Here is a 27,655-nt window from a genome sequence, read left to right on the forward strand (position 1 = left end):
CACTTACTTCTGTATCCTGTGAATGCCTAATGAACCTTTAGCCACAGAATACTACGTTCTTAGCTGTCAGGTAAACGCATGTGGGCTAATTTTTGGGGCCTATAGTGGCCGACACTTCTGTATCCTGTGAATGGCTAATGAACCTTCAGCCACAGAATACTACGTTCTTAGCTGTCAGGTAAACGCATGCGGGCTAGTTTTTGGGGCCTATAGTGGCCGACACTTCTGTATCCTGTGAATGCCTAATGAACCTTTAGCCACAGAATACTACGTTCTTAGCTGTCAGGTAAATGCATGTGGGCTAATTTTTGAGGCCTACAGTGGCCGACACTTCTGTATCCTGTGAATGCCTAATGCACCTTCAGCCACAGAATACGTTCTTTGCTGTCAGGTAAACGCATGTGGGCTAATTTTTGGGGCCTTTAGTGGCCGACACTTCTGTATCCTGTGAATGCCTAATTTTTCAGACTGGAATTGAAAAACAATGGGTCTGTAAAGGTTCAGCAAATTGTGGATTTGATTCAGACCCATTTTACAGATGTGTGAATGGACCCTATATGTATTTGACATGTATTTACCAGCTGCTGTCAGTTCTGGCTGATTTATGAAAAAAAATAAATTTTTTTTTGCTGTAAAAAAAAAAAAAAATTAGGGCAACTTTTCTAATTGCAATACTTCTGTTATGACATTGTCCATGTGCTGGGACTATTTGTGCACAGCTAGTAAGTGTTTTGTGGCTGCAAATATGACCTAAAGGTTTTTAAAGTTTGCCTCCCATTAAAGTCAATGGGGCCCGCTGCAAACTCGCTGTTCGCGGACTTTTGAGAAAATTTGTGGCTGACGTTCGCAAACCGCCCCAGCCGATGTTCGTCCATCACTAGTTACATGTGGTTTGGGGCAAATGGGCTGTCCTTGATGCAGACAGTTTGTATTTAGGGCCGCTCGGCTTTCCCTAGCTGCATTTAAATGTCTGACATTGATTTGAACAGACCTGCGGGCCGTGGTTGCTCACATCTACCTTTGCTACCCACCATACAAACACGCTCATTCTTGGCAGTATGTGACCCTATACAGCCATGTGAGTTGAACCTCACAGGACACGTCGGGAAGTGTTTTGAGAGTAGCACTTACCCACCGAGGGGCCGCTAGAAACATGCCAGGTCTCCCTTGTCCAGAGGCTGCCTGCTCAGGTACCAGCTCCACAGCATGCTTACAGAGTTCAGGCTTCGTCTTGAGGTGTCTTGTTGAAGATTTATTACAGTACTTGAACACAGGTGGGGGGTGGGATGAGGGTGCAGGATATTCCAAAACACAAGCAGGTACAGAAGGACAGATTCTCAAGCAAAGTCCTTCAATAGCAGCCTTAAATATTCCTGGAGGTAGGGGGACAGCCATCTAATCTGAGACTCTGTAAGAGCAGTCAAATTCCTTAGCAACCTCTGGTGTCTAACCTTTAAAGCACAGGCACACGTGGAGCTCAAGGCAAGGTCCCATTCACAATGATCAGAAGCAGCTCCCAATCAGCTCTTCTGTGATGCTGTTCAGTGAAAGGTGTCCTTCTTTCAGCTGAGCTTTCACGGGATGTGTCCTCCAGTAAGTTTCTTTAAGTCCAAGTTCCTCCCCAGTCAAACACATGCCAGACATCCCAACCTGCAAAAACTCATTTCAGGGAGGTGGTACTCCGCGTCGCTGAATTCCCCCGCGAGTGCCGCCACACTCTTCCCACGCTGCCACGTCCCCCCCCCCCCCGGCACTAATTTAACACAACTAAAGGATGATCAAATGAAATGGAATTAGTATACAGAGGAGGTTTACCAAAAAAAAAAAAAAAATTTTGAATTTAGCTATGTATTTTACAGTGCATATCTAGGTAATGGGTAATTCCCCTCCCTTCAGGAAAAGCACAGTGACTTCCTGTTGGCTTTCTGGTAGTGGAATAATGGGTATATTTCCCCAGAGGCACATAGACCACAAAAAATGACTATGGCAGAAGTTTTATTCCTTCATCACAATGTAAAAGAAGAATGTCTTCAGGTAAACTTTACCATAGGTCCACATGTTCGAGAAGCAGTGAGGAGAAGCTTCCAGGAGCCCCCTGTGCTCTCAGTACACATCAGTGAAGGGGCTGCTATGGACAACTGCTGTAGTGCTGAATATTTTTATCTCCTGTCAGTGGCGTAGCGTGAGTTGTCAGCACCCGGGGCAAGGCAAGTAATTTGCGCCCCCTAACCCACGGGATTTTAGCACTCGAGTCTCTTCCACTAGATTAGTTAAAGAAACCCTTACCCCCTAAGCACATGTATTGTTTGTTATGCAAATACTGATGTAATTAAAGTAAAATGCATCTAAATACAAGTTTGACTGACCATCGTGCCCCCTTTCAATGCAGAGTGACCAGCGTGCCCCCTTTCAATGCAGAGTGACCAGCGTGCCCCCTTTCATTGCAGAGTGACCAGCGTGCCCCCTTTCATTGCAGAGTGACCAGCGTGCCCCCTTTCAATGCAGAGTGACCAGCGTGCCCCCTTTCAATGCAGAGTGACCAGCGTGTCCCCTTTCAATGCAGAGTGACCAGCTTGCCCCCTTCAATGCAGAGAGACTTACCTGCAGCTGCGGCTTTTCCTCGGTTCCCCGCATCTCCTCGAGTCCCCCCGCCTCCTCCTCGGCCAATGGCATGCGTTCGCCTTTTGGCCAATCAGGAAGCAGGTCTCGGAGGTCTGATTGGCCAGGGGAAGGATCTGTGGGACAATAGTGAATTTTCATTCGCTATTGTCACACAATGGGTGGGCTTGGGGCGCACTGCTCTGCGCCCCGGGTCCACCCTTTTTTAAGCCTATTAGAGCCTCTGGCTCTAATCAGGTGATTAAAAAAAAAAACCCACTCTGTTACCGCGCCATGCTGCTGACTCACTCGCTAAACTGACTGAGCAGTGAGGAGATGCGGCATAGGCGGGGCTTGCAAAGCCACCCCACCCTACACCAATGGACAGGTGAGGCACAGTCCAGCCCCGCCCCGACCCGCCATTTTCAGCCATAGGGCAGCCGCGCTGGACATCTCCCAGCCTAAAGATGGAGGCAGCTGCAGACAGTGTGTGAACTGTGTATGTCAGAGTCAGACAGACAGAGTGACACTGCGGATGCGCCCCCCCAGATGTTGCGCCCGGTGCGGCCAGCCCCCCCTGCACCCCCCCACGCTACGCCACTGTCTCCTGTTATTTTGAAGTACATGGCTCACTGTCAGGAGTAGAGAGAAAGCTGCTGCTTCCTCTGTATCCCTCCTCCTCTCACAGGCAGAAGTAGCGGCTCTGTCTTGCTGCACGGAGCTGCGCAGGATGACTCAGAGTGAGTGAGTCACACTGACAGCTCAGCTGATTCTACTCGGCTTCACAGCTTGGATGACTCACAGAGTGAGTCACACTCTCACTGACAGCTCAGCTGCTTCCACTCGGCTTCACAGCTTGCGGGGATATTGCCCTGAGCTCGCGGGTGTCCATGAGCTCAGGGCAGAAAATGGGAGTCTCCCGCGATTTGCGGGAGACTTGAGATGTCTGACATGCTGAGGCCTAATCTCTTCAGCAACACAGGCTGCCTCCCAGGGCCAGAGGCCCCAGAAGAGAATACTCTGATTAGACCCTCCCAAACATTTATCTTCTCCCCAGTTACACTTTTTAGCCCCCCCCCCAGGGATTGGTTGATGTTAAATAAATATTTATAATGCAGTGACTAATCCACCTACTCTATTTCTGGAAGATTTTTCAACCACCAGGCTTAGGTATAGACCTGGCCAGATATGGACAATAAATTGCTGCTCAGTTAAATACAGCAGAGATAAAAATTAAAATTAGACAGCCTAAAGGCCCATACACACGATGAGAAAATCATAGGTTAAATTTAGTTCGCAAACGAACTGACGATTTTTGGATTGTTAGTTTGGTGCTTTCCACAGTTGATTACAAATTTTTGTACGAAAAAAACTGGATGTGAAGGCTGTAAATTTTTTTATCATACGTAAACACAACGTCCGATTTTCATTTAAGTAGTACAGTTTTCATCGGAAAAAAATCATAAGAGCAAGACTACGCATGCTCGGAAATGAAAGAACACATATAAAACAATTCAACAATTTACATCACTTCTGACGTTGAATTCTGTCGTACGAGAATTTTCGTATGAAAGTAACCTCTTCACTTTCGATATGGGACTGGCATGCAACAAAAAACTGATGAAAATATGTCCGATAATCTGATCGTGTGTACGAGGCTAAAGGCAGGAGAGCTACATCAACTTTTTCCAAACATCTTACCAAAAACTGGTAGGGAAGGGTGTACTGAGCTTAACAGTTTGTATCAAACATTTTTTCTGTGCATTTGTCTGTGCCAATCTAAACCTTCCATGTAGGATTGGTCAGGGCCTGACAGCAGCATGGACAAAAAAACATGATTGGAAGTTGTACAACTTGGCACAGTTCTCAGTGATGCCTCCTGAACCCAGCCTGCCAGTTGGATGACGAAGCCTACTGTCTTCTCCTGTCAGAACATATGCATAAAGTAGGGCCGAATAGTCTATACCTATAACAATGAAAGTGGTGTCATCATCTGACAGTGCTGTGAGACAGAGTTGAGAACTGGATGGACAGAAATAAAAAACAACATTGTGTATAAAGTATGTATTTCATTGAGGTATTAAGGTGATCACCTGGAGTTTAGCTTTAACATCCTGATTGCAATGTTGATTTGTTTCAGGTGAAAGTGGAGTTCACTCACAACCCAGAATTTTGCAGTCTGTCTACACCCAAAGCGAAATACCGCAGAGATGTTTTCATTGAACCTAATTCATCCTTTGCTGTTCCTTTTATCATTGTACCACTCTCTCTGGGTCTGCATGACATAGAAGTAAAAGCTTCAGTCTTTCAAAATATTTTGTCTGATGGTGTCAAGAAAAAGCTAAAGGTTATGGTAAGTATGGGTTTAGATGAGTTAAGTGCCTTCAAAATTCAGGAGAGAAATTAGTAGTTCCATTTGCCCATAGATAGAGTTGAGCAAACACCTGGATGTCCGGGTTTGCCCAAAAAGTCTGGGTTCGTGAATTGGACTTAACCCGAACTTTACCCCGATCCCGAACCCCATTGAAGTCAATGGTGACCCAAACTTTTGAGCACTAAAATGGCTCTAAAAAAACATGGAAAGGGCTAGAGGGCTGCAAATGGCAGCAAAATCTTCTTAAGAGCATGGTAAGTGCTCTGCAAACAAACGTGGATAGGGAAATAACTTAAAATAACATAAAAAACAGAAAAATAAAAAAAAAATCATCTTGATCTAGGAGGACGAGGCCCCTATGGAGTAGGAGGTTGCGGTGGCGGTGGATGTGGCGGTGTAGGTGGAATCGGTGGTGGAGGAGGACGAGGTAGCCAACATTGGTTTTTGTTTTTAATTTAAAATTTCTTTTAAATTAGGGTACACCCCAAAAGAGTGAGACAGATCAAAAAGACAACAATGGCTGCATAAGGCCGGTATACATGTCTATTCTGCACAAGGTACAGACAAGTCCTGTGGGATCCATGCCTGGTTCATTTTAATAAATGTGAGCTTGTCCACACTGGCTCTGGACAGGTGGCTGCGCTTGTCTGTGATAACGCCCCCAGCCGTGCTAAATACACGTTCAAATAATACGCTGGCTGGCTGTAGGGCAGGCCAGCACCTCCAAGGCGTAAAGAGCAAGCTCAGGCCATGTGCCCAATTTGGAGACCCAGAGGTTGAAGGGGGCAGACCCGTCATATAGTACATCTAGGCATGTGCACACATACTGCTCCACCATGTTAGTCAAATGCTGCCTCCTGCTAAGACATTCCATATCAGCTGGTGGTGCTGCTGCTTGTTGTGGCATTCTGACAAAGCTTTTCCACATTTCTGCCATGCTAACCCTGCCTTCTGAGGTGCTTCCGGTGCCCTGGCTGTGTTGGCGACCTCTTCCTCCTCCTCTGCCTTGGCCTTGTGCTTCCACTGTGCCCCCGCTGTCAGGTGGGAATGCCCCAGCAGCGCGTCTACCAGTGTGCGCTGGTACTCGCGCATCTTCCGATCACGCTCCGGTGAGGGAATTAAGGACGGTGCGTTGTTCTTGTAACAGGGATCCAGCAGCATGGCCACTCAGTAATCAGCACAAGTTACAATGTGGGAAACTTGGCGGTCGTTGCGGAGACACTGTGTCCTCTTTATCCCCCTAGCCATGCACCAGTGATGGCCATGAGCTGGCCTGGGTGCCACACTGCTGTGAACATGGTTCCATCTCCTTCCCCATCTCCTCCTCATCCTCGTCATCCTCCAGAACTGTGCCCCTGCTGGACAATTGTGTACCTGGCGTTTGTGGGTGCAGGAACCCACCCTCGGAGCCACTTGTGAATGAATGCCCTGAAAGCCTTGGAAATTATACCTCTTCCTCTTCCTCCTCCTCCTCCTCCTCATCCTGTGCCACATCCTCTTCCATCATCGCCCAAAGCGTTTTTTCAAGGAGGCATAGAAGTGGGATAGTTAATGTGCCTCATCGGCACTGGCCATGTTGGTGGAGTGCTCGAAACAGCGCAACAAGGCACACAGGTCTCGCATGGAGGCCCAGTTATTGGTGGGGAAATGGTGCTGTTCTGCAGAGCCACTCACGCGTGCGTGCTGCAGCTGAAACTCCACTATGGCCTGCTGCTGCTCGCACAGTCTGGCCAGCATGTGCAAGGTGGAGTTCCACCTTGTGGGCACGTCACATATGAGGCGGTGAGCGGGAAGGCGGAAGTTACGCTGCAGCGCTGACAGGCAAGCAGCAGCAGGGTGAGAATGCCAAATGTGCGCACAGACGGCCCGCACATTGTGCAGCAGCTCTGACATATCGGGGTAATTTCTAAGGAACCTCTGCACCACCAAATGGCAAGGGATGTGTGTCAAACCGGCTAGGCCCAGAGCTGCTACGAGATTTTGCTCGCTATCACACACCACCAGGCCGGGCTTGAGGCACACTGGCAGCAACCACTCATCGATCTGCTGTTTAATGCCCCTCCACAACTCCTGCGTGGTGTGGGGTTTTTCCCCCATACAGGCAAGTTTTAAAACTGCCTGCTGTCGTTTACCCCTGGCTGTGCTGAAGTTGGTGGTGAAGGTGTTACGCTGACCGGATGAGGAGGCGGTAGAGGATGAGGAAGCGGAGTAGGAGGAGTTAGGAACAGGAGGCAAATTGAAGCGCCCTGCAATCCTTAGTGGTGGAAGGACATGCACCAAACTGCTATTCGCCTCAGGCCCAGCCACCACTGCATTTACCCAGTGTGCTGTTTGGGAGATATAACGCCCCTGACTGTTCTTACTGGTCCACGTATCCGTAGTTAGGTGGACCAAGCCACAGATGGCGTTGCCCAGTGCACCCCTGATTTTGTCACCCATTTGGTTGTGCAGGGAAGGGATGGCTTGCATGGAAAAGTAGTGGCGGCTGGGCACGACGTACTGTTGGACAGCCACCACCATAAGGCTTTTAAAACTCTGCATCTCCACCAGACGGAATGACAGCATTTCAAAGGCCAGGAATTTTGAAATGCTGGCATTCAGGGCCAGGTATCACGGGTGGATAGGGCAGTACTTCCTCTTCTGCTCCAGTTTTTGGGAGATAGAAAACTGAATGCTTCCACGGGATATTGTGGAAATGGTTGTTGGTGACCCAGGTGGTGTTGTTGCTGGCAGATCCTCTGTTTGGGGGGTGGCAGGTGCCACTGTCACTACAGAGGTGGATGAGGAGGCCGAGACTACAGCAGAAGAGGAAGCAGGAGGAGCCAGAGACCTTTCTTGGTTTTTGAGGTGTCTACTCCACTGCAGCTCGTGCTTTGCGCTTAGATGCCTGGTCATGCAGGTTGTGCTCAGGTTGAGAAGGTTTATGCCTCGCTTCAGGCTCTGATTGCACAGCGTGCAAACCACTCATGTCCTGTCATCAGCACATTGTCTGAAAAACTGCCTCGCTAGGGAACTCCTTTGAGCTGGCTTTGGTGTGCTCGGTCCCTTGCTGCGTTGGGCAGTAGCAGGCGTAGTGTCTAGGGCACGGCTGCTCCGCTTTTGCACCCTGCTCCCTCTTCTGCTGTGCTGGTGGCTCTGTGCGACCACCGCCTCTTCCTCCAAACTACTCAGGTCACCTGCATGACATTCATTCCATGTGGGGTCAAGGACCTCATCGTCCTCCACATCATCTTTCACCCAGTCTTCACCCCTGCCCTCCTTGTTGGTCTCCACAATTCGGAATTCCGCAGCAGTTTGTACCTGTGTTTCGTCATTATCCGAGACATGCTGCGATGGTCCTCCCATGTACTCATCTTGAGACATAAGTGGTTGGGCATCGGTCCACCCAATCACTTCCACTTCTGGGGCAGGGCTAGGTCGATGGCCCTGGGAAACCATGCTAACAGAGTAATCAAAAGAAGAAGAGACTGCTGCATGATTTGGGGCTCAGACTGCTTGGCTGATTTGCAAGGGGGTGAGATGAAAGCTTGATGGACATCGGCTGCAGGTGCCAACTCTGACCTTTCAGCAGTAGACTGGGTGGGAGACAATGTGAAGGAACTGGAGGCACTGTCAGCAACCCATTCTACTATCGCCTGTACTTGTTCTGGCCTCAACATTGGTAGAGGCGCATTAGGCCCTGCCAAATACTGCTGCAGGTTCTGTCGCCTACTCGCAGCTGAGAAAGGTGTTTTACTTGTGCGTGTAGCTGGCACAGATCGACCACGTCCTCTCCTTGCAACAGAAGCTCCACCAGCAGCACCACTACCCAGGCCACATCCCTTATTTGAACTTCTCCTCATATTCCTCTAATTTAGGATCTTCCCCTAAATGGGTGTTTATGGAATAGCGGAATAGAACAACAGTATCCAAAAGGTGTATCTCACAGTAAAATTTGCAGACTAGGCCGCAATTTAAAATTTTTCCCCTAAATGGGTTTTTATTGAAAGGCGGAATACAACAACAGTATCCAATGGGTGTATCTCACAGTAACATATGCAGGCTAGGCCGCAATTTAATTTTTTTTCCCCTAAATGGGTTTTTATTGAAAGGCGGAATACAACAACAGTATCCAATGGGTGTATCTCACAGTAACATATGCAGGCTAGGCCGCAATTTAATTTTTTTTCACCTAAATGGGTTTTTATTGAAAGGCGGAATACAACAACAGTATCCAATGGGTCTATCTCACAGTAACATATGCAGACTAGGCCGCAATTCAATTTTTTCCCCTAAATGTTTTTTGTTTTTTGAAAGGCGGAATACAACAACAGTATCCAATGGGTCTATCTCACAGTAACATATGCAGACTAGGCCGCAATTAAATTTTTTCCCCTAAATGGGTTTTTATTGAAAGGCGGAATACAACAACAGTGTCCAATGGGTCTATCTCTCAGTTACATATGCAGACTATGCTACAATTAATTTTTTTTCCCCTAAATGGGTTTTTATTAAAAGGCGGAATACAACAACAGTATCCAATGGGTCTATCTCACAGTAACATATGCAGACTAGGCTGCAATTTAATTTTTTCCCCTAAATGGGTTTTTATTGAAAGGTGGAATACAATCACAGTATCCAATGGGTCTCTCTCACAGTAACATATGCAGACTAGGCTGCAATTAATTTTTTTTCCCCTAAATGTGTTTTTATTGAAAGGCTGAATACAACAGTATCCAATGGGTCTATCTCACAATAACATATGCATACTAGGCTGCAATTTAATTGTTTTACCCTAAATGGGTTTTTGTTGAAAAGAGGAATACAACAACAGTATCCAATGAGTGTATCTCACAGTAACATATGCAGACTAGGCTACAATTTAATTTTTTTCCCCTAAATGGGTTTTTATTGAAAAGCAGAATAGAACAACTGTATCCAACGGGTGTATCTCACAGTAATGTAGAATGAAATTTTTTTTTTTCCCTTTTAATTGGTGATTTTTGAAGAGCAGATTAGAACAGCAGTGTCTAAAAGCTTTAAGTCACAGTAAAATATGAAGGAAAAAACGTTTTTTTTTTTTTTTTTAAATCCAGATTAAGCAGACACATATGCACTGAACTTGCATTACGTGGCCGATACATGCCGCACACCTAACAGGTTAGATACTGTTGTTGTTCTATTCTGGTATTGAATAAAAAACCCATATGAATGAAAAACTGAAAAATAATGATTTTTCCCTAAAAACTGAAAAAAAAAATATTTCCCCCTTAAATTGGTGCTTGTTGAAAAGCAAATTAGAACAGCAGTGTCTAAACACTGTAAGTCACTATAAAATATTAAGGAAAAAACTTTTTTTTTTAAATCCAGATTAAGCAGACACATATGCACTGAACTTGCATTACGTGGCTGCTGCATGCCGCACGCCACACGCCGTCAACCTAATAGACTGATAAAAGTTTTTTTTTCTCTCCCTCCTCACTGGGCTCAGGTCAGGGCAAAAAGATTGTGCACTGCACCCCCACACAATAAAATCAATGTACATCGCTGTCTGATTAAAGAAGATTCTCTTATTCTTTCCCTGAAAGCAATCTCCAGCCTGCCCCTACAATAATCTCCTATCTCTCCCTCAGCAGCAGCAGGAACCTGACCCTACAGTAGTTAGAGCAGAGTGACGTGCGGCGCTATGTGACTCCAGCTTATATAGAGGCTGGGTCACATACTGCACTGGCCAATCACAGCCATACCATTATTAGGCATGGCTTTGATGGCTTCTAAGGGCACACTAGTTAAATGCTTGCTGATTGGCTTCCTTGCAGCTGTTGAAACCGCCCCATTAAAACCGCGCCAAAACATGAAATAAATTACCGAACAACGGACTGTATCCCTAACATACAGTGAAATGTTTGGGTCCGGGTACCAAACACCCAAAAGTCCGGTATGATCCCGAACAATACAGTCCGTGTACGCTCAACCCTACCCATTGATCAAATCTGGCCATCTATAGGAACATTCTGGCCAATATAGGAACATTAACTATACTATCTTGAACAGGTATGAGCAGAGTCATTCAGCCTAAAATAGCTTTTCCTCCAAAATTATGAATTTTACTTTCACTGCAAGACAAAGAGTGACCTCTACCCATAACACATTCCTAAACATATAATATACACAATAGAATCCAGAAACTAGTCCTGCAAATGATGGACTTGACAGCAATAGAAGACAGAATCAATTAAAACTAATAAATGTGTTATTTATATACAGTACATCTTTAAAAAAGGATGTTTGAAAAGCATTCAAACACACAAATGAAAAACACTTTAAAATAATACATGTGACAAATAAATGTACAATGTGGCCCTTTTACAGCACCACCCCGACTTGATACAGCATAGGTTACAATACCCCAAGATATATTGGGTCGCCTCTGCTGGTTAACGCATTTTGCTTCAGTGTGTGGCTTCCTTAAGACTACATTCTGAGCTTGAAAGGACCTGCAAAGAAAAGTGGGAGAAACCGCTCAAAATAGGTGTGCCAGGCTTGTAGCATCAGAGTCAAAAAGACTTGAGGCTTTAATTGGTGCCAAAGGTGCTTCAACAAAGTATTGAGCAAATGCTGTGAATGCTTATGTACATATGATTTTTTCATTTTTTATTTTTAATAGATTTGCAAAGATTTCAAACAAACTACTTTCACGTTGTAATGAATCAATTTTGAAATAAGACTGTAACATAACAAAATATAGAAAAAGTAAAGTGCTGTGAATACTTTCCAGATGCACTGTAGGCAAGGCAAAACACCAATTTTGCACATACTGATTTCCGCATTCATGCGCAAACAAAACAGAGGTCTTTGTCCTCCTAATTGCACCATCCTCTTACATATGTAAAGAGAAAATATGTGTGTAAAGGTCCGGAAGACTGGCCAGAAACTTTCTGCACATCTGCGCATGTGTGCACAATGTCATTGTCACCTAGGTAAGAAAGGAGGAAGAACAACAAAATAAAAATGCAGTTGCAAAAATATATATTCAATGGTGGGATGGTGGAAGAGGGTGAGGCTGGAGCCACATGCACAGACATTGTTTTTGGGGTGAAGGTCTGCTTTACCATAAAAAAATGCAACCTAATAGAAAACCCATCCATTTAATCCAAAACTCCACATTCCCATTCTTATGTTTGGTGCTTTAATGTTGTGATTTGACCTTGGCAATAAGGAACTCAACTAATTAATCGCTGTTAAATGTCTTTCAGCCAGAAGGAGTTCGTCTTACAAAAAATGTCAGGACAGTGTCTCTGGAACCACAAGTGAAAGGACAAGGTAAGTTCTTTCTGAGGTCACAGATTGTCTTTGTTTTAGTGGTAGAAACCTTATCATTAAAGGCAGTGTGCAAATGAGATAAACTTTTTAAACAATGTTTTATGTTCAATTATGTTCAAAAAAGGAAAATGTGCAGAGAATGTTCTATGTAAATATAACAGCTAAACTAAACAAAATGAAATAATTTAAATAAACTCCTGAGTAGACACAAATGATATAGTATAGCCCACTATGTGTGCACCAAATGCTCTAGTAAACTCATATATTACCTTGGTAAAGTAATGGTGACTCACTGAGCTGAACATAGCCTGTACAGAGAGCAGGGCTGTGGAAGGGACCCAGCAGATACTTCGGCTATAGGCTGCCTGTAGAAATTACAGTGGGGAGAATACAAGGCCAGTCACCCTGCACAAGAAAAGACAAAAGCACTGACCGGTTTGTATGACAGGAAACTTCAATGGCAAAGTTCAGGAGTTGTTTCAGGACAATGTTGTCAATTTTTATCTAGGGGATTGTTCTGGAATTTTTTGTCAATTTACTGTACTCAATTTTCTTTTTGAATGTTTGATACTAAAAAAAATAATTGCTAGCCATACCGCAGATGTCACATTAAATAACATCTGTGTGTGTGTAACCATCCTATGGGTTAAAGTAGTTTAAGGTGGAGCTGTATTTTGGTTATGGCATCAACATCCTAATAGATGAGTTATGACTTCGATGGGGTACTGACAAAATTCATTTATAGTAGTGATCAACCGATATAAGTTTTTCGTTGCTTTTTTTGACAGGTACTTTTGTGGAGGGATCTGGGAGTCTAAAAGAACCAAAACCCCTCTTCTGCACTTAAAAGCATTCAAAATGCCAAGTTTGGCTGTTTTGAATGCTGTCATTGTTTTGAATATGGCGCCAGACAGTACCTGGAAGTGAGGTCACTCATGACATCACTTCCAGGTTTTTGCATGGAGACCCGATCAGAGCCGAATGCGGCTTTGATCGGGTCTTCAGCGGCTGTGCAGGCTGGTTGACTGGGTCTCCCGGTGGGACTGGAGACCCGGGCGAGCCATAGAAGGCGGCAGGAGGGGAGGGGGCGTCCTCTCCTGCTCCTTGTTATGACAGCCGAGCGACTTCTTAGCCGTATCGGTTGTCGTTACAAGACAGCTGACCGTCAGCTATGGATGCTGGTACCGGGGTGATGCCTCTAGCTGCAGGCATCACTCTGGTGGTACATGCACTTTCCTGAAATATCGGCAATATCGGTAACCTCCAGGGCCAATTTTGATATATCGGGAAAAGTGCATATCAGCCCTCAATATTATGTCAATCCCTAATTTATAGTTATTTTTTTTTCCTAGGAGTGGTTTCATGCTGGATTACTGCACACATCTGGAAGAAATCCACAAAGAATTTTGTGTAGTGGGGAAGCATGCCCACTCTTTAATCCGTTTCTACCTGAGCCAATGGGACGTTTAACAGAGGACCTAACCTACTCTCTCTTACATGTGGGGATATCTGCAGGGTGACCCATCCTGGCTTAGACATTACCTGCTGACAGTTCTCTGTATACCTGTTTCAGGCATTAGAACAACAAACTTCACTTTGGCTCTTGGCCCTTTTGACACACATTTTCTTTCTTTCTATGTCACGTTATAGAGATTTGGTGTATTTCACTTCAAGAATGCCTTTTATCAGTTTACCAAATCAATAGAAGCAAAGATATTTACATACTTCAGCCACCCATTGAAGGTGGTGACACTCAACTTAAGTTACAAATAGTCCAGCATAGTTCAGAGATATGTAGCATGAGAGAAGAGATGAGAGGCACCTTATTTAAAGAAGGGGTGTCCTGGAGTCCAGCAGTCCTTTCACAATTTCAGGCCTCCCCCTAAGGGGAAGCTAAATGAAAAAAAGCCCAACTACAGTGATACCTCGGTTCACGAAGGCTTCTGTTCATGAACAACTCGGTTCACGAACAGAAAAGTTCATAAAAATATTCTCCGGTTCATGAACTCCGCTTCGGTTCACGAACAGGAGCTGCGGCCATTTTAATGCTATTTCCAGGCTGTCACATGTGCGTGACTTCCTGTAGGAAGATCGTGGAGAGAAGAGACACACAGAAAGAAGTGCAGTACACTTTTTGCTATTTGGTGTGCTTTTTAGCACGTACTGTACAGTACTTACTGTATTGTACAGTTCAACCATTTGAGTGCTTACTACACAGTACTGTACTGTACTGGACTCCCAATATGGCTCCCAAGAAGCATGGTGGAAAGAAGAAAGTGCGGAGCAGCAATGAAAGTGACAAGAACAGCAATGCAGGTGACAATGTGCCAAGTGGAAATGCAGGTGACAATGTGCCAAGTGGAAATGCAGGTGACAATGTGCCAAGTGGAAATGCAAGTGAGAATGTGCCAAGTGGAAATGCAGGTGACAAGAATGTGCAGCGCAAGCATGGTGGCAAAAAGAAAATGCAGAGCAGTAGTAAAGGTGACAGCAAGGTTGTGAAGAAAATAACCATTGAGCTGAAGAAGGAAATTGTAGAAAAGCATGACCGTGGTATTCGTGTGACTGATCTGGCCTCAAGATGGCAAAGTCAACAATCTCAACAATTTTGAAAAACCAAGCCGCCATCAAAGGAGCTGATGTTGCAAAAGGAGTAACAATGTTAACCAAGCAGAGGCCGCAAGTGCTGGAAGAGGTGGAAAAACTTTTGTTGGTGTGGTTGAATGAGAAACAACTGGCAGGTGATAGCGTTAGTGAAGCTATGATCTGTGAGAAAGCCAGGAAATTGCACAATGATTTACTGCAAAGAAGCCCCTCTACAAGTGCAGCAAGTGACGAATTTAAAGCCAGTAGAGGGTGGTTTGAAAAATTCCGCAGGAGAAGTGACATCCACAGTGTGATTAGACATGGTGAGGCTTCCAGTTCTGACAAGGCCGCAGCAGTAGCCTACAAGGTAGAATTTGCGGAATTCATGAAGACAGAAGGATATGTCGCTCAACAAGTGTTCAACTGTGATGAAACAGGGCTCTTCTGGAAAAAAATGCCCAACAGAACCTATGTCACGCAGGAGGAAAAGGCACTACCAGGGCACAAGCCCATGAAGGACAGATTGACTCTTTTGCTGTGTGCCAATGCATCCGCCGATCTGAAATAAAACCACTACTGGTGTACCAGACCCCCCGTGCATTTGAGGGAACAAAATGTGAACAAGGCCAGACTGCCCGTCATGTGGAGAGCCAATGCCAAAGCTTGGGTCACAAGGCAACCGTCAGAAGATATCTTTCTGATAACCAGCTGTCTGAAAGGTGCCTTCTTCTGATGGACAATGCCCCAGCACACCCTCCAACCTTGGTGGATGGTATGGATGCGGAGTATGACTTCATCAAGGTAAAGTTCCTCCCACCCCCAACACAACACCACTTCTGCAGCCCATGGACCAGCAAGTCATCTGCAACTTCAAGAAGCTGTACACAAAGGCGCTCTTCACTAGGTGTTTTAATGTCACTGAAGAGATGTCCTTGACTTTGAAAGAGTTCTGGAAGAAACATTTCAATGTTTTCCACTGCATTAACCTCATTGACAAAGCCTGGGAAGAGGTCACTCCCCGAACCCTAAATTCAGCCTGGAGGAAACTGTGGCCAGAATGTGTCACTGAAAGTGAACCTGACTTAGAAGGGTCTGATGAAGCTGTAGTGGAGGAAATTGTGTCTATGGGCAACAGTATGGGTCTGGACGTTGATGGTGCTGATGTGGAAGAGCTTGTTGAGGAACATAGGGAGGAGCTGACCACGGAAGAGCTTTCTGAACACCACAGTGAGCAGCAGAAGGCACTTCTTGAGGAGCATTCCACTGAGGAAGAGGAAGAAAGAGAGGAGGTTAGCAGTGATGCCATAAAATCCATTATGCAAAAATGGAATGAGTGCCATGATTTTTTTGAAAAGCACCACCAACATAACTGTCACGAACAGAGTGCTAAATCTCATGAATGATAATGTGGTCTCTCATTTCCGGAGGGTTATGCAGCGCAAGAAGAGACAAGCGACATTGAACAGATTTTTCAGAAGAACTGAGCCTGCAGCTAGGAGACAAAGGAGAGAGGAAACCCCTGAAGGAGATCCCCCTGATGTCCTTATGGAGGGGCACTCTCCCTCCAAACAATAACCACCTCCTACCCACCTCCCACCTGCCTTCCTCCATGCCAGAAGCCATCTCAAGCAAGGTTAGTGTTCTCTCTTTATACATTACTATACTGTACTGTACTAACGTGTTTCATATGTTTTGTGCTTCAAAAACCAAGAAAAAAAGGTCAGAACTAGAGTTGAGAGGACACCTGGATGTCCGTGTTCAGCGGGTTCGGCCGAACTTGAAAAAAAAGTCCGGGTCCGTGTCCCGGACTTTTGCTGAAGTTTTCCCGGACACCGAACCCCATTGAAGTCAATGGGGACCCGAACTTTCAGGCACTAAAATGGCTCTAAAACACCAATGGAAAGGGCTAGAGTGCTGCAAATGGCAGCAAAACGAAGTTAAGAGCATGGCAAGTGCTCTGCAAACAAATGTGGATAGGAAATAACTTAAAACAACAAAAAAAAAAAACAGAAAAATAAAACAATGTTCTTCATCTCTGAAGGACGAGGCCCATATGGAGTAGGAGGGAGGTTGAGGTGGTGGTGGATGTGGCGGTGTCATAGGCGTGCGCACAGGGTGTGCCGGGTGTACCTGGGCACACCCTAATCACCTAGGGCACATAGCATTATCGCTCTGTTTGCCAGTGAGGAGATGGGAAAGATCTCCCTCGGACCTGCTCTGCTCTATTTCACTTTTCCAGCAGGGAGAGTAATGTATCGGGGCCATGTACATGTAGGCAAACACATGCATGTGTATTTAAACTTTGGGGTGCACACCCTAATGCAATAGGCTGCGCACACCTATGGGTGGTGTAGGTGGAAGCGGCGGTGGAGGAGGACCAGGGCTGGATTAAGAGCATCATGGGCTTGGTGCTGAGGATTTTGAAGGGCCTTAAGGGCCGTGCCTTGGCATGCACCCAGAGGAGGAAGGGTGTAGCCATGCATGCCTAATTCAACATGGGATGTTGTCTCTGAAGCCCATAAATACATCCATGCATCGGCAACTGTCCCTCCTTGTCCGGCCTTCGTGCTGTGTGGGGAGGTTCTGAGGGAGCTGCCTGGGGAAGCGAGCATAGAAGCCAGACTTCTGTGTTTACAAGTGACAGAAGAGCGGTAACAGTGAATATGGCCAATCCGGGGCCTATATTAAGGTAGGGGCCTGGAGCTGCAGCTCCAATAGCCCCTATGTTAATCTGGCCCTGAGGAGGACGAGGTAGCCAACACTGCTTTTTTTCAGAAATTTTAAATGAGGGTACACCCCAAAAGAGTGAGAAAGAGCAAAAATTGAACAATGGCTGGGTAAGGTCGGTATCCATCGCTATTCTGCACAAGGTACGGAAAAGTCCCATGGGATCCATGCCTGGTTCATTTTAATGAACGTGAGCTTGTCCACATTGTCTCTGGACAGGCGGCTGCGCTTGTCTGTGATAACGCCCCCAGCCGTGCTAAATACCCGTTCAGATAATACACTGGCTGCAGGGCACGCCAGCACCTCCAAGGCGTAAAGGGCAAGCTCAGGCCATGTGCCCAATTTGGAGACCCAGAAGTTGAAGGGGGCAGACCCGTCATTCACTACATGTAGGCGTGTGCACACATACTGCTCCACCATGTTGGTGAAATGCTGCCTCCTGCTAAGACATTCCATATGAGCTGCTGGTGCTGCTGTTTTGTTGTGGCGTGCTGACAAAGCTTTTCCACATTTCGGCCATGCTAACCCTGCCTTCTGAGGTGCTGGCGGTGCCCTGGTTGCATTGGCAACCTCTTCCTCCTCCTCCTCCTCCTCTGCCTTGTGCTTCCACTGTGGCCCCGCTGTCAGGTGGGAATGCCAGCAGCATCACGTCTACCAGCGTGCGCTTGTACTCGCGCATCTTGCGATCGTGCTCCAGTGAGTGAATTAAGGACGGTACGTTGTCCTTGTAAGGGGGATCCAGGAACGTGGCCACCCAGTAATCAGCACAAGTTAGAATGTGGGCAACTCGGCGGTCGTTGTGGAGACACTGCAGCATGTAATCGCTCATGTGTGCCAGGCTGCCCAGAGGCAACGAAAGGCTGTCCTCTGTGGGAGGTGTATCGTCTGTGTCCTCTATATCCCCCCAGCCACGCACCAGTGATGGCCATGAGCTGGCCTGGGTGCCTCCCTGCTGTGAACATGGTTCCATCTCCTCCTCCATCTCCTCCTCATCCTCCTCATCCTCCAGAACTGTGCCCCTGCTGGACAATTGTGTCCCTGGCGTTTGTGTGTGCAGGAACCCACCCTCTGAGCCCCTTGCGAATGACTGCCCTGAAAGCCTTGGAAATGTTACCTCTTCATCCTCCTCCTCCTCCTCATCCTGTGCCACATCCTCTTCCATCATCGCCCGAATTGTTTTTTCAAGGAGGCATAGAAGTGGGATAGTTAAGCTGACAACGGCGTCATCGGCACTGGCCATGTTGGTGGAGTACTCAAAACAGCGCAACAAGGCACACAGGTCTCGCATGGAGGCCCAGTTATTGGTGGTGAAGTGGTGCTGTTCCGCAGAGCGACTCACGCGTGCGTGCTGCAGCTGAAACTCCACTATGGCCTGCTGCTGCTCGCACAGTCTTTCCAGCATGTGCAAGGTGGAGTTCCACCTTGTGGGCACGTCACATATGAGGCGGTGAGCGGGAAGGCCGAAGTTACGCTGCAGCGCTGACAGGCGAGCAGCAGCAGGGTGAGAACGCCGAAAGTGCGCACAGATGGCCCACACTTTCTGCAGCAGCTCTGACATATCGGGGTCGTTTTTAAGGAACCTCTGCACCACCAAATTCAGCACATGCGCCAGGCAAGGGATGTGCGTCAAACCGGCTAGGCCCAGAGCTGCTATGAGATTTCGCCCGTTATCGCACACCACCAGGCCGGGCTTGAGGCTCGCTGGCAGCAACCACTCATTTGTCTGCTGTTCCATGCTCCTCCACAACTCCTGCGCGGTGTGTGGTTTGTCCCCCAAACAGGCAAGTTTTAAAACTGCCTGCTGTCGTTTACCCCTGGCCGTGCTGAAGTTGGTGGTGAAGGTGTTACGCTGACCGGATGAGGAGGCGGTAGAGGATGAGGAAGCGGAGTAGGAGGAGTTAGGAACAGGAGGCAAACTGAAGCGCCCTGCAATCCTCGGTGGTGGAAGGACATGCGCCAAATTGCTATCCGCCTCAGGCCCATCTGCCACTGCATTTACCCAGTGTGCCGTTAGGGAGATATAATGCCCCTGACCGTGCTTACTGGTCCACGTATCGGTAGTTAGGTGGACCTTGCCACAGATGGCGTTGCGCAGTGCACACCTGATTTTTCCCCCCACTTGGTTGTGCAGGGAAGGGATGGCTTGCCTGGAAAAGTAGTGGTGGCTGGGCACGACATACTGTGGGACAGCCACCGACATAAGGTTTTTAAAACTGTGCGTCTCCACCAGACGGAATGACAGCATTTCAAAGGCCAAGAATTTTGAAATGCTGGCATTCAGGGCCAGGGATCGTGGGTGGGTAGGGGGGTACTTCCTCTTCCTCTCAAGTGTTTGGGAGATGGAAAGCTGAACGCTTCCACGGGACATTGTGGAGATGGTTAGCGACCAAGGTGGTGGTGTTGCTGACAGATCGTCTGTTTGCGGGGTGGCAGGTGCCGGTATCACTACAGATGTGGATGGAGTGGCCGAGACTGCAGCAGAAGAGGAAGCAGGATGAGCCAGAGACGTTTCTTGGTTTTGAAGGTGTCTACTCCACTGCAGCTTGTGCTTTGCGCTTAGATGCCTGATCATGCAGGTTGTGCTCAGGTTGAGAAGGTTTATGCCTTTCTTCAGGCTCTGATTGCACAGGTTGCAAACCACTCGTGTCCTGTCATCAGCACATTTTCTAAAGAACTTCCACGCTAGAGAACTCCTTTGAGCTGGCTTTGCTGCGCTCGTTCCCTTGCTGCATTGGGCAGTAGCAGGCGTAGTGTCTAGGGCACGGCCGCTCCGCTTCTGCACCCTACTCCCTCTTCTGCTGTGCTGGTGGCTCTGTGCGACCACCGCCTCTTCCTCCAAACTACTCAGGTCACCTGCATGACCTTCATTCCATGTGGGGTCGAGGACCTCATCGTCCTCCACATCATCTTCCACCCAGTCTTCACCCCTGCCCTCCTTGTCGGTCTCCACAATTCTGAACGCCGCAGCAGTTGGCACCTGCGTTTCGTCATCATCGGAGACGTGCTGCGATGGTCCTTGCATGTACTCATCTTGAGAAATAAGTGGTTGGGCATCGCTGCATTCAATCTCTTCTACTTCTGGGGCAGGGCTAGGTGGATGGCCCTGGGAAACCCTGCTGACAGAGTCCTCAAAAAGAAGAAGAGACTACTGAATGCCTTGGTCTGAGTTGCTTGCCCGATTTGCAAGGGGGTGAGGTGAAAGACGGTTGGACATCGGCTGCAGGTGCCAACTCTGACCTTTCTGCAGTAGACTGGGTGGGAGACAATGTGAAGGAACTGGAGGCACTGTCAGCAGCAAAGCAATCTACTATCGCCTCTACTTCTTCTGGCCTCATCACTTCTAGAGGCGTATGATGCCCTACCAAATATTGATGCAGGTTCTGTCGCCTACTCACACTTGAGGAAGGTGTTTCACTTGTGCGTGTAGCTGGCATAGATCGACCACGTCCTCTCCTTGCAACAGGAGCTCTACCAGCAGCACCACGACCCAGGCCACGGCCCCTATTTGACGGTCTCCTCATATTTCTGTAATTTATGATCTTGCCCTAGAAAGGTGTTTATTGAATAGCGGAACAAAACAACAACATTATCGCACGGGTGTATCTCACAATCAAATATGTAAACTATGCCGCAATTTAATGTTTTTTACCCCAAAAGGGTGTATATTGAATAGCGGAATAGGAAAAAGGATAAAAAACGGTGTATCTCACACGTACAAACACAGACTAGACCCCGATTAAAATTTTTTGTACCCTAAAGGGAGGATGAGAAAGAGTAGTAGGAGGAGTCGGGAACAGGAGGCAAACTGAAGCGCCCTGCAATCCTTGGCGGTGGAAGGAGATGCGCCAAACAAATTTAAAAAGGTGTATCTCACATGTACCGATACAGACTATTCCGCAATTTAATTTTTTACACTCAAACAGGGTGTAAATTGAATAGCGGAATAGGAGAAATTTTACAAAACGGTGTATCTCACACGTACAAACACAAACTAGGCCCCGATTACTATTTTTTGTACCCTAAAGGCAGGATGAGGAAGAGGAGTAGGAGGAGTTGGGAAAAGGAGGCAAACTGAAGCGCCCTGCAATCCTCGGCGATAGAAGGAGATGCGCCAAACAAATTAAAAAAGGTGTATCTCACATGTGCCGATACAGACTATCCCGAAATTTAATTTTTTACACCCAAACAGGGTGTAAATTGAATAGCGGAATAGGAGAAATTTTACAAAACGGTGTATCTCACACGTACAAACGCAAACTAGGCCCCGATTACAATTTTTTGTACCCTAAAGGCAGGATGAGGAGTAGGAGGAGTTCGGAACAGGCAGGAGGCAGACTGAAGCACCCTCAAATCCTCGGCAGTATGAGATGCTGTAACGCTCATGCGTTTTATGTATAATGTGGATTTACAGCTGCAGAAATATTCCACTTCAGTAGTCATGTAGAGAAACGCTGAGACACCAATCCCAACTCCCAAGACTCATCATGTGCGGATGATCTCAATTCAGCAAGTAAATACACACACTCAATAAGATGTTCCTAGAGTGACTTATGTATATAGTAATACAGTGATGATAGGCTGAAGAGACAGGTTGGGTAGAGATGGTAGATGACAGACACTTGAAAGGAATCTTCTTGAAAGTAAGATAGTAGCAGATGGGATGCAGATAGGTTTAGCAATCATGTATGGTAGCAGATGATAGAGTAGCAGGTGAACATACAGGAGAGATCAACCCAGTGCAAGAGCAGATGGTAGTAGGCTCAAGAGCTAGCAATCTTAGATAATGCAGATGTAGTAATAGTCTTTAGTATGCAGCGCTAGATAGTGTAAGCTTTTAGTATGAAGGGTATAGAGGTTTCCCCTGTGGGGTACTTATCACTAGTAGCAATGTAGCAAAGGAGAGGTTCGGCAAGAGTGGATGATCCGGTAGCGGGATACAGGGATCAGCGCAGCGTGGTTCCGACGGCGAGGTATGCTTGCAAGCATGAGAGCTTCAAGGCAGGTTAGCATCAAGGCACACAGCAGGTGTCAGAGCAGGCTGAACGAACACATGTGAGTGAAAGCTGGTGATTTAAATAGCTGTGCAGTCCGGCGCTCAGTGATGACAGCATCAGTCTTAAAGGTGTATGCGCACCTTACCAAAAGAGAATGGTGGGGCGCATACACTTAGGAAAAGAGTAATTAGGGTACCCAAGGTACCAGAACATTACAGTACCCCCCCCTTAAGGCCGGCTCCTGAAGGCCTCTGGAGCTGGTTTGTCTGGGTACTTCACATGAAAATTGTGGATTAATCTAGGGGCATGTATGTCAGAGGTGTTTAGCCAGGTGTCGTCTTGGGGCCCATAGTTCTTCCATCAAACTAAGTATTGAAGTCTTCTTCTGTGGATACGAGAATCCAGAATCTCTTTTATCTCATATTCTTCTCCACCTTCAACTTGTACAGGAGGAGGAGGTGGGATAGTAGGCCTTATTCCTTGGTCAGGAACATGGGGCTTCAGTAGTGACACATGGAAAATGGGATGTATTTTGAGGTCTATTGGCAATGTAAGCTGTACTGCAGCTTTTCCAATAAGTTTCTTGATTGGGAAAGGTCCCAAGAACAGAGGTCCAAGCTTTTTGCTAGGGATTTTCAGTCTTAAATTTTTTGTTGAGAGCCAAACGAGGTCTCCGATAGCATACTGAAGAGAAGGTCTTCTGCGAAGATCATAGTACTTCTTTTGTTGACTATGAGCGTGTGCAATGGTAGTATTAAGCAAACCCAGAGAGTCCTTTATTTGGGTAAGATAGTCTGAGGCTACTGGGTTATTTGAAGGAAGGATGCGTGGTGGAAGAATAGAGGGATGAAACCCATAGTTCAAGTAGAACAGACTCTGCTTGGTCGTACTGTGGGTTGCGTTGTTGTAGGCAAATTCTGCCAGAGGGAGAAGATCCACCCAATCATCCTGTTGGTAAGAAGTGTAACAACGTAAATATTGCTCGATGCATTGGTTGACTCTTTCAGTCTGTCCGTTGGTCTGCGGATGGTAAGGAGAAGTGAGCTTCCGCTCAATTCGTAGTATGTGACATAGTTCTTGCCAGAACTTGGAAATAAATTGTGATCCACGGTCAGACAGAAGAGTTTTTGGGATACCATGTAACTTAAAGACATGTTTCATCAGGAGTTCTGCCGTTTGTTTGGACGAAGGTAGTCTGCGAATAGCAATGAAATGTGCCATTTTTGTCAGATGGTCCACTGACACCAAGATGGTATTAAATCCTTTGGAAGGGGGTAGTTCTACTATAAAGTCCAAGGACACAACTTCCCATGGAGTTTGGGGTATTGGTAGACTGCATAGTAGACCGGATGGTCTCGTAGTGTCAATTTTGGACCTGGCACAGACATTGCATGAAGAGACGAATTTTTGTATGGCTGTTTTCATGTCAGGCCACCAGAATTGCCTGGTAATCAGATTGAGAGTCTTTGTCATACCCATATGTCCTGCCATAGGCACATCATGCGATAATTCCAAGATCTTGGTGCGCATGGTAGGTGGTATGTAAAGTTTGTCGTTGTGGTAGAGGAAGCGTTCTGCATCAGTATTTAGTTGTGGTGGGGGTGAATCCAAACTTATACCATGCAAAACCTCTTCCTTCAAATAACGGACAACTCCAATAATATGTTTGTGAGGTATTATAGGAACGGAAGGGATTTCGAAGTAGTTTTCTTCAGTTAGTCGTGATAGTGCATCCGCCTTTTTGTTCTTATCTGCAGGTGTGTAGGTCACTAGGAAGTTAAACCTTAGAAAGAATAGTGACCATCGTACCTGTCGGTGAGAGAGAGTTTTGTTAGTCTGAAGATATTGAAGATTTTTATGGTCCGTGTATATAAGTATTGGTAGTCGGGTGCCTTCGAGTAGATGTCGCCAATTCTCCAGAGCCAATTTTATAGCGAGCAGTTCCTTTTCACCCACGGGGTAATTTACCTCTGGACTGCTTAAGGATTTAGAAAAGAAGGCGACTGGATGAAGTGGTGAAGTGTGAGTTGGTCTTTGGGAAAGTATTGCTCCTACTGCCATGTTTGACGCATCTACTTCCAGAATGTATTGGAGGGATGGGTCTGGATGGCGTAGTATGGGAGCAGAAGTAAACCTTGTCTTTAACAGGTGAAAAGCTTTATTTGCTTCATCTGACCATTTGAATGGTCTTTTAATGCTAGTGAGCTGTGTGAGGGGTCTCACAATGGCAGAGAAGTTTCTGATGAACTTCCTGTAGAAATTCGAAAATCCAAGGAATCGCTGTAGCGCCTTGCGTGTGGTTGGTGTAGGCCAATCCTGAATGCAGGATATCTTACTCATGTCCATCTTGATTCCTGTTTTGGATATGATGTAGCCTAGAAACAGTACTTCGTCTTTATGAAACAAGCATTTTTTCAGTTTCACATAAAGGTTGTGTGCAAGCAATCTCGATAATACTAGTCTTACATGTCTTATGTGTTCAGACAGGGATCGTGAATATATAAGTATATCGTCCAGATATACCACAACACAGACATCTAGTAAGTCTCTGAAAATATTGTTTATAAATCGTTGAAAGGCTGCAGGGGCGTTGCATAGCCCGAATGGCATTACAAGATATTCGAACAATCCGTATCTGGTTCTGAATGCAGTCTTCCACTCGTGTCCATCACGGATTCGAATGAGATTGTATGCTCCTTTCAGGTACAATTTTGAAAAATAGGTAGCTCCACGCACCTGCTCAATGAGCTCAGGGATAAGCGGTAGAGGATAGCGATCTTTTATTGTAATAGCATTCAATTGCCTATAGTCGATGATAGGCCTGAGACTTGAGTCTTTATTGCGGACAAAAAAGAGTCCTGCTGTTGTGGAAGAAGTGGAAGGTCTAATAAAACCTTTTTTCAAATTCTCATCCAAATAGTCTTTGAGATGGGAAAGTTCATCCTGCGAAAGAGGATAAACATGACCGAACGGCAATTTGCTATTTGGGAGTAGATCAATACTACAATCATAGTCTCGATGGGGAGGTAGTGCTTGAGCATTTTTCTCAAGAAAAACCTCAGAGAGATCCTGATAACATAGTGGTGCAATCTCATCTGTCACCACAGACAGGATCTTCCCGAAAGACGGGAAGTTACACGTACCCACGCAATAGCAAGAGAGGAAGGCCAGGGTCCGTTCCTTCCAATCTATGATTGGTTGATGTGTGTGTAACCAGGGAAGTCCCAAAACAATGGGAAAGTGGGGTGAAGGTATTAGATCGAAGGTAGTGGTCTCCATATGAGATCCGTTAGTAGTGACTAGGAGTGCCTGTGTCTGATCAGTGATCGGACCAGAGGATAAAGGAACACCATTAATAAGACTCACTGACACAGGTTTAGGTTTAGAAATAATAGGAACTTTATTTAAAGCAGCAAAACGTATGTCAATATAATTTCCACAAGATCCTGTGTCAATCATGGCCTTAGTAGTAATCCTGTTCTGGTACCACTGTAATGTTAAGCAAACAAAAAGGTAAGGGTTAGTAATTGAAGTTGTCAATCCCCCTAGGAGGACATGTGAATGCTCACCCTTCTTTTTGTAGACTAGGGGACAGACGTTTATCTTGTGATCTGGGGATGCACAGTACAAGCAGAGATTACCAGATCTTCTTCTGGCTCTTTCCATAGTTGATAGAGATGGACGTATGGTTCCTACCTCCATAGGAGTGGGGTCAACGGTCGAAATCCGAGAAGAACTGGATAATGGCATTCCCATTTTTTCAGCCTTTCTTTCTCGTAGTCTTCTATCTATGGTGATACTGAGTTGTATCAATGCATCCAGGGTTTTTGGCAAGAAAAGTAACTCACATGCGTTTTTAAATTCGCGAAATTTTTTGCGATCGCCTGTAAATACCAAAGGAGAATTTATTTTGGGTTCAGGGGACTGAGCAGTGGTAAGTTGTGTCAGTCTAATTACCTGCTGCGTCAGAGCCTGATTGTCTTCTTTTAATTCAGCAAGTGCGTGTATTAACGCAGTTACTTGCTGTTTTAATTGTGTCACCTGAGTGGTTATTTCTGCTGAATCCATTTGAGGTTCGTTCAATCTGTAACGCTCATGCGTTTTATGTATAATGTGGATTTACAGCTGCAGAAATATTCCACTTCAGTAGTCATGTAGAGAAACGCTGAGACACCAATCCCAACTCCCAAGACTCATCATGTGTGGATGATCTCAATTCAGCAAGTAAATACACACACTCAATAAGATGTTCCTAGAGTGACTTATGTATATAGTAATACAGTGATGATAGGCTGAAGAGACAGGTTGGGTAGAGATGGTAGATGACAGACACTTGAAAGGAATGTTCTTGAAAGTAAGATAGTAGCAGATGGGATGCAGATAGGTTTAGCAATCATGTATGGTAGCAGATGATAGAGTAGCAGGTGAACATACAGGAGAGATCAACCCAGTGCAAGAGCAGATGGTAGTAGGCTCAAGAGCTAGCAATCTTAGATAATGCAGATGTAGTAATAGTCTTTAGTATGCAGCGCTAGATAGTGTAAGCTTTTAGTATGAAGGGTATAGAGGTTTCCCCTGTGGGGTACTTATCACTAGTAGCAATGTAGCAAAGGAGAGGTTCGGCAAGAGCGGATGATCCGGTAGCGGGATACAGGGATCAGCGCAGCGTGGTTCCGACGGCGAGGTATGCTTGCAAGCATGAGAGCTTCAAGGCAGGTTAGCATCAAGGCACACAGCAGGTGTCAGAGCAGGCTGAACGAACACATGTGAGTGAAAGCTGGTGATTTAAATAGCTGTGCAGTCCGGCGCTCAGTGATGACAGCATCAGTCTTAAAGGTGTATGCGCACCTTACCAAAAGAGAATGGTGGGGCGCATACACTTAGGAAAAGAGTAATTAGGGTACCCAAGGTACCAGAACATTACAGATGCGCTGCAAAAATTTGAAAGGTGTATCTCACACGTACCGACACAGACTATCCCGCAATTTAATTGTTTATACCCAAAGGTTTTGATTGAATAGCGGAATAGAAAATATGATATCAAAAGGTGTATGTATCTCACACGTACCGACAC

The 27,655-nt window shown here is 46.1% G+C and overlaps 1 protein-coding gene across 4 annotated transcripts in view; it reads left to right on the top strand.

Annotated features, from left to right (window-relative positions):
• The window catches only part of LOC309553574 (A.superbus venom factor 1-like), a 1,719,715-nt gene that overhangs the window by 1,055,690 nt on the left and 636,370 nt on the right, over positions 1–27,655 (top strand). For all 4 annotated transcript variants that reach the window (XR_014225177.1, XR_014225178.1, XR_014225179.1 and 1 more), the window contains exons 20-21: positions 4,739–4,951; positions 12,208–12,274. Coding sequence is in view for 1 of the 4 variants with exons in the window: in XM_082254846.1 (XP_082110972.1) it covers positions 4,739–4,951; positions 12,208–12,274 (280 nt within the window). In the remaining 3 variants the exon portion in view is untranslated. The remainder of the gene's footprint in view (positions 1–4,738; positions 4,952–12,207; positions 12,275–27,655) is intronic.

Source organism: Pelophylax lessonae, assembly GCF_965119305.1.
Source record: "Pelophylax lessonae genome assembly, chromosome: 4".
Taxonomy (NCBI): Eukaryota; Metazoa; Chordata; class Amphibia; order Anura; family Ranidae; genus Pelophylax; species Pelophylax lessonae.